Source organism: Prosopis cineraria, unplaced genomic scaffold (genome assembly GCF_029017545.1).
Source record: "Prosopis cineraria cultivar Desert tree isolate PC_DT_omini unplaced genomic scaffold, ASM2901754v1 PC11, whole genome shotgun sequence".
Lineage (NCBI taxonomy): Eukaryota > Viridiplantae > Streptophyta > Magnoliopsida > Fabales > Fabaceae > Prosopis > Prosopis cineraria.
The window spans coordinates 42302973-42312807 of NW_026555342.1; the positions used below are offsets into that span (position 1 = coordinate 42302973).

At 31.2% G+C, this 9835-nt stretch overlaps 1 protein-coding gene across 1 annotated transcript; it reads left to right on the forward strand.

Moving 5' to 3' along the window:
- The first annotated feature begins 3748 nt into the window (after positions 1 to 3748).
- LOC129286519 (glycosyl hydrolase 5 family protein-like) lies at positions 3749 to 5651 on the forward strand. The gene is made up of 4 exons (XM_054922473.1): positions 3749 to 4330; positions 4528 to 4717; positions 4840 to 5136; positions 5258 to 5651. The coding sequence occupies exons 1-4, from the start codon at positions 3749 to 3751 to the stop codon at positions 5323 to 5325; spliced, it is 1137 nt and encodes a 378-aa protein (XP_054778448.1). The 3' UTR covers positions 5326 to 5651.
- The last annotated feature ends 4184 nt before the right edge of the window (positions 5652 to 9835 follow it).

Genomic DNA, 9835 nt, shown 5'->3' on the forward strand with positions numbered 1-9835 from the left:
ATATTGTTATGTCCCACATCATAAAGACTCTAAGATTGAGAGGATCTGGCCATATAAACAGTTGTGCTGTAGACTATGCCTAAACTAGTTTTTTTTGAAAAAAGAGAATAAGACTCTATAATAAAGTGATATTAAAATCAAACTTGTGTTTACTTAGTCAATGGGCCCTTTAATGAGCCACCAGTGATGTTGGCATCACATATCATGTAACCAGGCATTATTTTTCCCATTAAGTATTAATGTTAATTCTATATTTTCATTTAGAATTTATCACTCTCTTATATCCTATGCAAACAATAATTAGGAAAAGTGATATGAAAACATAGAAATAATACTTTCTCTAGTTTTTATTATGAGACACTTTTAACAACTTCACTGAAGCCAAGGAATGACAGTTAATTCATTTAAAATGTGTTAAAATTTAAAAAAAAAATCAACTTTACTCCTATTAAAATTAAATTATAATAGATGTAAAATTGAAAAATGATAATAAATGACCTTTCATGTGTAAGAATTAATTTATGGGGATCATACTTGCCGTGCTACTCTTGTGGGTTTTGTTAGAATGATGCTGGACTTTGATGTTTCATTGCTGCTTTTCATTGATCGATCATCTTTAGTGGATTATTTCTTTTTTCTTTTTTTTTGCCTGAGCGGATTGAAAAATCATCATGTGTAGACATTATCTTGTGCATAGTGAATATTGTGTCATACATGATTTATTCCATTGCTTTGAGGATTCACACAGGTTTCGAATTCAAACCAAATAAAAGGTAAAATAGTATTTTTGATGTGAAAAAATATTACAATAAGGCCCCAAAGCCTACAGAATAATATCAAATTTGCTTAGACCCAAATTATAATAAAATTTGTTTTTACAGCACTTAATTAATGCCATTCCCCCACCTATAAAACTCAACTGAGCTTAGCACGTGCGCGAACACACTCTCTCTCTCTCTCTATTTCCCCATAATTCCTTATAGCAAGGGGGTTGAGTCCCCAGATCTCTAATATTCATAATTCAAATACCATAATCAAAATTCCAAGAAACAAAACCACAATTTTTTTTTTTGACAAAGTGCATATGCGAAAAATCTTCAGTTTAGAATGAGATAGGAGGATCAATTGAGTCAATGTAATGCTAAAGGGGTAGCCTTCTACGAGTACAACTATGTTCTAAGAGAAAAAGTAGATTTACATGCAAGTGCATATATCTTTACAGATATATAATTATATCTTTTATTTAAATGTATAGCTTCATATCTAGGTATTTGCATTATTTCCTTTAGATTAAAGTCATTGTGATCTTCATAGTAAGTGTTGGGGCCGGGTTATAGCTTCCCATCAGTGTAAGGGTAAGACGGTTAGTTTAAAAAAATTACCTTATTTTAAATTTAAATTATCTTTCGAATAGAAATATCAAATTATAAAAATAAATATGATGAACAACTTAGGCCCATTTGGTTAAACTTAGAAAATTAATTATTTTTAGAAAATTTATATATTTTTATAAGAAAATAAATTTATTTTATAAATATTTTATAAAAAGTAGAACTTATTTTTTATGTTTACTTGAACTTATAAAAATAATTATTATTTAGTGGCTTTCAAATCTTAGCGGTGGGATAAATCTCTATCGCTAATTTCATCACCATATTAGCAACAAAACATTTCATCGCTAAAATTATGTTATTATTCTATCATAATCCATCAAAAATGTTTAGCTATAGAATTTATTGACAAAAAATTTGTCGCTAATTAAGATATTTTATTTTAATTTAGTGACAGAATTTACAATGAAAAATTCCATCTCAAAGCTTTCGATCATAATTCTATCACTAACTCCATAATAAATATTTTAAATTTAATTTTATTATTTATAATATATATTTATATATAATTTATTACTATAATATAAATAAATAATTTTAAAATTAAAATTTAAAATAATTAAAAATTTAAAATTATTTGTATATTAATAATAATAATTTAAATTTTACTAATTATTATGATTTACAAATAAAAATAAATAAAAAATATTAATAAATAAAATTTAAATATTATATATTATATAGATATAAATTGTAATATAATATATAATGATAATAAAATTTTTCAATTTAATATTAAATTTATTATAAAAATAATTTTTTTAAAATAAAATATAATAAAAAAATTATTATATATAAATTAATTTTTCTGTATTAATAAATATAATGTTAAAAAAATAAGTAAATTTAAATAATATATTTCATTCATATATGTGTGTGTGAGATTAATTATATATATGTAATTTATCAATTAAAATTGAAGATTTCTTTCAGCTCAACTAACAATTAGGTGGACTTAAGGCATAGGGAGTATGAGTTTGCAAACTCAAGCTGTGCCAATGCACAATTAAAATAATAATATTTGACATGACAGTAGCAAATAATATGGTGGTGAAGTGGTGCTGAGGTGGCATGAGTCCACTAGGTGATAAGGTGGTGATCATGTGGCATTGATCTACCAGGATATGTGGCAATGATGTTTTAGGTAACCTAAAAATTTGCAACAGAATAAGTCCATTAAAAAAATTTGTGATAGAATGCATATATCATAAAGTCAAAATAACTTATCCTTATTTAGTAAAGAAATTTTCTATCATTATTCTATTATTCTGTCACTAATTAGTGATGGAATTGCAAATTCTATTGTTAACAAATTAGTGATAGTGTTTTTACCGATGAATTTGTTCCCCCATTAATCAGCTTTTTTTTTTTTTTGGTAGTGTCAATTCAGTCAATGTAATACTAAAGCAGTGGCGTTCTACGAGTGCAAATATGTTGTGAGAGAAAAGTAGATTTACATGCAAGTGCAGATATCTTTACAAATGTATAATTATATAATTTATTTAAATGTATAGCTTCATATATAGGTATTTGCATTATTTCCTTTAAATTAAAGTCATTGTCATCTTCATAGAAAGTGTTGGGGCTGGGTTAGCTTGCCGTCAGTGTTAGGGTTAGACGGTTAGTTGAAAAATTAACTTCTTTTAAATTTACATTATCTTTCAAATAAAAATATCAAATTATAAAAATAAAATATGATGAACAATTTAGCGCACATTGATTTAAACTTAGAAAATAAGTTATTTTTAGATAATTTATACATTCTATAAGAAAATAAATTTATTTTATAGAAGATTTTATAAAATGTATAACTTATTTTTTATGTTTATTTACACTAATAAAAAATAATTATTATTTAGTGACTTTCAAATCTTATGATATCTTTTGGATTTATGTTTATAAAAATTAAAAAATGACTCATTATTTAGTTATTTTAAAATTTTACGATGTTATTATCTATCTTCCTATATTTATAATATTATCTTTCATCAACTGTATCATATTTATTTTCTACAATTTAATATATTTTATTTTTCAATTTGATATTTTTTGAAGCTTAAAAACAAATATAATAGAATTTGATAAAATGATTTCCCTTAGATTCAACTGGATTTGATTGGAACTTGATAGATATGAAAATCTATTGCTGATAATGGCAAAAATATTCTGTGTCATTAATTCGCTGAATGATAATAATGGGAAGTAGATTAGGATAAGTATTATAATTCATAGCCAATCTGAATGATTTGATTTGCCTATCGGTTTAAAAATGTTCCCTATAAAGCCATAGAAAAGAACTACTCAACTCATCCCTGTTCGATCAATTGCACAATCCAAGTCTCGCACCCTCACACAAGATGCTACGATTAACTTCAAAATCCCTCTTGATCATTTTTCTTCTACTCGCTTCTTCATGTCTTTTTTCCAGTTCTTACCCTCTCTCAACCCAGAACAAGTGGATCCTGGATGAATCCACAGGACGCAGAGCCAAATTCGCGTGTGTGAACTGGGCAGGTCATCTAGAGCCTATGATCCCTGAGGGTTTTCATAAGCAGCCACTGAAGCATATAGTGGCTCAGATCGCTCAACACAAGTTCAATTGCGTTCGTCTCACATACGCCATTCACATGTGGACGCGTCATGGCAATGATACTGTTGGAGACACTCTTCTTAATTTGGACTTACCAGACGCCATCCAAGGCATGGAGAAAAATAACCCTTCGTTCTTGGTGATGACTCATGTGCAGGTGTTTGAAGTTGTGGTTCGTGAGCTTGGGGCTCACAAGGTTAGGGTTCTGCTGGATAACCATGTGAGCAAACCCAAATGGTGCTGCAACGATGATGATGAGAATGGGTTTTTCCATGATCGCCACTTTGATCCCGAGGAGTGGATACAAGGGCTTACCCTAGCTGCCAAGCATTTCGCTGGAAATTCTGCTGTATGTCTTCTGCTTTAATTTTCAGTCCATCTTTATTTCTCTATTTCGCATAATTCTTTGCTGATATATAACTACATGCATGACGAGCTTCATTCAATGGAACTCATTTACCGATTCCATATATTATTATTAAAATATATAAACAAAAAGATAAGGTGGACATAGGATAATACTGATGCATGTAATATTCACAACAGGTGGCAGCAATGAGCTTGAGGAATGAGCTACACGGTCCACGCCAAAACCAGGGAGATTGGTACAAGTATATGAGCCACGCAGCCAGAGCCATACACAAAGCGAACCCACAAGTCCTAGTGGTGATCTCAGGATTGAACTACGATACCGAACTTCAATTTCTGCGGAAAAAAGCCCTGAATCTAGACATAGGTAAGAAGCTGGTGTTCGAGACTCATTTGTACTCGTGGTCCGGGATAGGAACCCTAAATTAGACGGCATATGGACGAAGCAACCATTGAACAGAATCTGTGCCCAAAGCGTAAAGGGCATAGATTACAGAGCTGGGTTCGTGACCACCGGCGAGAATGCCGTTCCTTTGATATTTACTGAGTTTGGGTTTGATCAAACTGGGGGTTCTGAGGAAGATCTCAAGTTCTTGACTTGCATTCAGACATACCTTGCGGGAAGAGACATGGACTGGGCCTTGTGGACCCTGCAAGGAAGTTATTACATGAGAGAGGAGCGAGTGGACGTTGAAGATACCTTTGGAGTGTTGGATTCATCTTGGAATCAGCTAAAAAATCCTAACTTAACTCAGATGCTTCAACTTCTCCAAAGGACGAACCAAGGTAAACTTTCTATCTTCATTTGTGGCTCCAACCTCCAAGTTTGCAGTCCATGTTTCAAAGTTCACTTTTTTAATAAGTGGCAATTATAACACTAATTACATGTACATTTACAATAATGTAGATCGTGGTTCCAAACTCCCACAACATTCTATATTGTACCACCCTCTAAGTGGGCAATGTGTGATGTGAACGAGAAGGACGAGGTTGAATTAGGAAGCTGTGAAAACAAAAGCAGATGGCACTATGCCAAAAAAGGAAACCAAATCCTATTGGTTGGCACCGACAAGTGCCTAAGTGCAAATGGTGAAGGCCTTCCTGTGCTTGTCTCTGCTGGCCATAACTGCAACAGCCACAAAAGCGCTTGGAAAACCCCTTTCTCTCTCGAAGCTTCATTTGGGTATTAAGCAGGAGAATCATCATCACTTGTGCTTGAAGAAAGATTCCAACACATCGGCCATCGTCACTGCCAAATGTATCTGCATTCGTAACGAGGATTCTTTGTGTTTGGATGACCCTCGGAGTCAATGGTTCCAGTTCGTTCCCGCCAATGTCTAGGAACCTCCTCATTCATAAACTTGTTGGCACAGACAAACAGATTACGTAAATATGAAAGCAAAATATGACTATAAACATCAAATAAATCTTATGTATAGTAGTAGCATTATCACCATTTCTTTTATGCACAATTGTTTATTATTCATTCATTCAAATGGGGTATCGTTTTATGGATAATATGTATGATTTGAAGTTAATCTTTTTCTTGTTGGTCTAGCATTTTTAAATCTAGCCACTATGAACATTTTTTTTTCCTGTGTTGGTTGCGTAATTTGGATTTAAATCCTGGTCTATGAATTTTAATAAAGTTTTCCTTTTAGAGAAGGGAAGATAGTATTTTATATTTTATAAAAATAATAAAATTATGAAACATACTAAAAAAAAAAGAAAACTTCATAAAAATTAATACATCTCAACTTTAGAGGATTTAAACACATCTAATTTATAAACTGTTGAATTTTTTTTTAGGCTAAGATTATTTTAGTTATTTTTATCCAAACAAATCTAAACAAGTGAATTTAATTTTAAGGTGTTAATAATATTAATGGAATAAATAATATATAAAAAATTACATGTGTTTTTGAATTAGTCTAGGTGAGGGTGGTAATACTCCAAGGATTCTCCAGATACCAGATAATGAAATAAAAAAAAAGAGTATATATAGGATTAAATGTACAAGTATTTTTCTTATTCTCTTTGTTACGTTGAGGTTATAAGTTAAATTTATTCTCAAAAGGTTTTTGAGTTTCAATGGAATTCAAGTTCTCCTTTAATAAAAGGTATGCCACGTTTCATGAAGAAGCTTTACTATAACATTTGCTTGTTTTATCTGATTCTTGTCGAAAAGGGCTTACTGTGATGTCCAATATGCTACTAAAGCAAATTTGAATAATTTTTCCACCCAATTGAACAAAATTTTTTCAACGACACCCAACAGTCCTTGCATGGGGTAGCTCGCGTCCGGCTTTAGGGCTCGTCAGGTGACAAATATCTTGATTGTTCAAATTTACAAGTTTTATTTTATATTCTTATTTTATATTTGTCAAAATAAAAATTATAAAGTATAATAAATATATCTTATTATTAATTTGGATAATGTAGATTTAATTTGAATTATCCAATTTAATATTAACTATTTTTATAAATTAACTATCTCATATATTCTTCATAGTCAAAATTTAAAATTTGTAATTCACAATTTTTTCTTAAAATTTTTTAATTAAAGTGCTAATTTGAAGGTTATCTTTTTTTATATTTTTAATAGTATATTTACTAAAATAAAAAATATAAGAATTCTAGAAAAAATTAATATTAAATCCAGATTGTTCAAAATACATATAGATAATTAATTTATAAAAATTAAAAATAATTTTAATATTAAATTGGTCAATCCATATTAAATCTGCATTACTCATATTGATGATAAGATAAATTTATAAAATTTTAATTTTTTAATAAATATAAAACACAAATATAAAAATAATATAAACGCATAAAACTCTCATAGAAGGATTTTGACTTGTCTACCGGGATATGTGCTTTCACAATAAATTGGCAAATATGAAAGATTTCAAGTTAACTAGTGGAAGTATAGAAATGCGTAATTAATTGCTTTCTTAATATTGAGGTCAACCAATAATTTGATGCAAAGTGTAATTTTGGACAGCAGATACAATTTCCTGCGTCGTTTCCTAGTTCTGAGACATTGCCCCAGCAATGCATGATATAGGAAGGAAAGAGATCTAGATTCAAGGAAGGAGAGACTATCACAATTTCACAGTACGCATGATTGGAATGGAATGTATTGAAAAAATAAGGTTAAAATAATATGATTAAAGAAAATAGAACACATTTCTAAGAAAGTGGAGTAATTTAATTCATGGAATTGAGAATTATGATTTACGATATTTTTGAAGGGTATGATGATTCCCACTTTTATAGTATATATTAATGAGTTTTATCATGCTCACCATAAGAGGAAAGGTGATTTAGTTCATTTTTATCTTAATTTTTTTAATTTATTCCATTTCATTTCTTTTTAGAAACCGAACGAGAGCTAAGTTGTTCTCTCTTGATCAATCAACCTGGCTCAGAAACTGAATGGGAAACAAACTCTTGTTTATTGCTTTCAATCTGACATGCCAGTACACGGAGACACTATGCTATTTATACTTTTCTAAGTATGAAATAGAGCAAAGGGAAACAAATGGCAAGTTACAATTGCTTTATTATTGTGTTAATGGTGGTGACCCAATAGACAACGGTTTTTTGCTCCTCCACGTGTTTCTTCCCATTCCTTCATTGCTATTGTTGTTCCGTTTCATCCTCCCCAGGTTGAACGAAACTCGCCCTCGAGTTAAATTCGGCATCATCGTCAACATAAGGGGATCAATGAGCAAAATTAAAGGTGGCAAACACTCCATAAGAACCAGGCAATTCTATCTTATAAGCAGTGTTATCAATCTTTTGCACAATCTTAAATAGACCATCAACTCTTAGGGACAGCTTGGCATTTGGTTGTTTAGAAATCATCCCTTTCGCAGATGTATCCAAACTAAGTCTTCCATATTAAAAGTGTTCTATCTCCGATGCTTGTCACGTTAAGCTTTGTATCTCAAATTTTGCTTTTAGATTTGCTCGCGAACTTGCTCATGCAACTTCTTAATTTCCTTAGCCCTTTGGTCAACATCAAAACAATATTGATGCTTATCAAGTGAAGGGGTCAAGTCTAGCGGATTAAGGGGATGAGTTCCGTAAACAACTTCAAATGGACACTTCCCAATTGCTTGGTTGACTAAGTTATTATAGGTAAATTCAACTTGAGCAAGAAGGAAATCCCAATGTTTCAAATTCATCCTCATAAAATTGCGAAGAAGATTCCCAAGAATCCTATTTACATCTTCAATTTGACCATCTGTCTGGGTATGACTAGCACTACTATAGCTTAGTTTCCATCTTCTTCTATAGCGTCTGCTAAAAGTGGCTAAGAAACTTCACATCATGATTAGAAGTGATAGTTTTGGGAATGCCATGAAGATAAACAATCTCTTTAAAGTACAAATCTACTACTTGAACAGCATCATTAGTCTTCTGACATGGAATGAAATGAGCCATTTCTTCGAAACGATCTACAACTACCATAACAAAATCTTTTTGCCTCTAAGTTTGTGGTAAACTCAAAATAAAATCCATGCTCACATCTTCCCAAAGTGCTTCTAGAATAGGCAAAGGCGTGTATAACCCTGTATTCTGACCATTGGATTTGGCCAAGTGGCAAATTCTACATCTCTATATATGCATGTTGACATCTCATTCAAATCAAGGCCAGTAAAATTCTCTTTCACTAGATTAGTTGTTTTATCCTATCTAAAATGTCCAGCTAATCTACCGTCATATGCTTCCTAAATTATGACTTCTCTCAAGGAACCCTATAGAATGCATAAGGCTTTGCCTCAAAATAAAAACCCATCACATCTATAGAACTGGTGGAAAGGTTAATTTATAGTTGCTTCCCACACTCCTTGAAAATCAAAATCATCCTAATACAACTATTTAATAAGGTCAAACCTAACAACTTTAGTCTACATTGTTGTAAGCAGCACATGTCGATGGCTAAGAGTATTAGCTATGGAGTTCAAAGTTTCAACCTTATGCTTAGTAAGGAATAGATAAGACTGTAAGAGTTCACTCCAATGGGCATATTTATGGTTGATCTTCCATTGAAAATTTAAATACTTGAGTGCCTCATGATCAAAAAGAGTATAAACTCTTTATTCAGGAGATATTGACTCTGATATTGGAGAGCTCGGACAATGGCATAGAACTCTTTGTCATAGGTAGAATATCTAAGCTTAGCATCTTTAAGCTTTTCACTGAAAAATGTGATGGGATGTCCCTCCTAGCTTAAGACAGCACCAATGCCAATGTTAGAAGCATCACAACTACTTCAAACACTTGTCAAAATTAGGAAAAGCTAGGACTGGAGCTTTGATCAACTTCTTCTTAAACTCCTCAAAGCTTTTCTACACTTGCTCTGTCTACTGAAATTTGTCTTCTTTAATACAATCTGTAAGTGGTGTAGTAATAGAGCTAAAATTATAGATGAACCTCTTGTAGAAAAAAGCTAATCCATGGAAGCTTCAAA

What these genes read in the sequence shown, in the direction of transcription:
- LOC129286519 (XM_054922473.1), top strand. Translation starts at nt 3,749, where the DNA reads ATGCTACGATTAACTTCAAAATCCCTCTTGATCATTTTTCTTCTACTC. An exon ending in AGCCCTGAATCTAGACATAG is followed by an intron (nt 4,718 to 4,839) that starts GTAAGAAGCTGG and finishes TAAAGGGCATAG; the next exon opens with ATTACAGAGCTGGGTTCGTG. An exon ending in TCTCCAAAGGACGAACCAAG is followed by an intron (nt 5,137 to 5,257) that starts GTAAACTTTCTA and finishes ACAATAATGTAG; the next exon opens with ATCGTGGTTCCAAACTCCCA.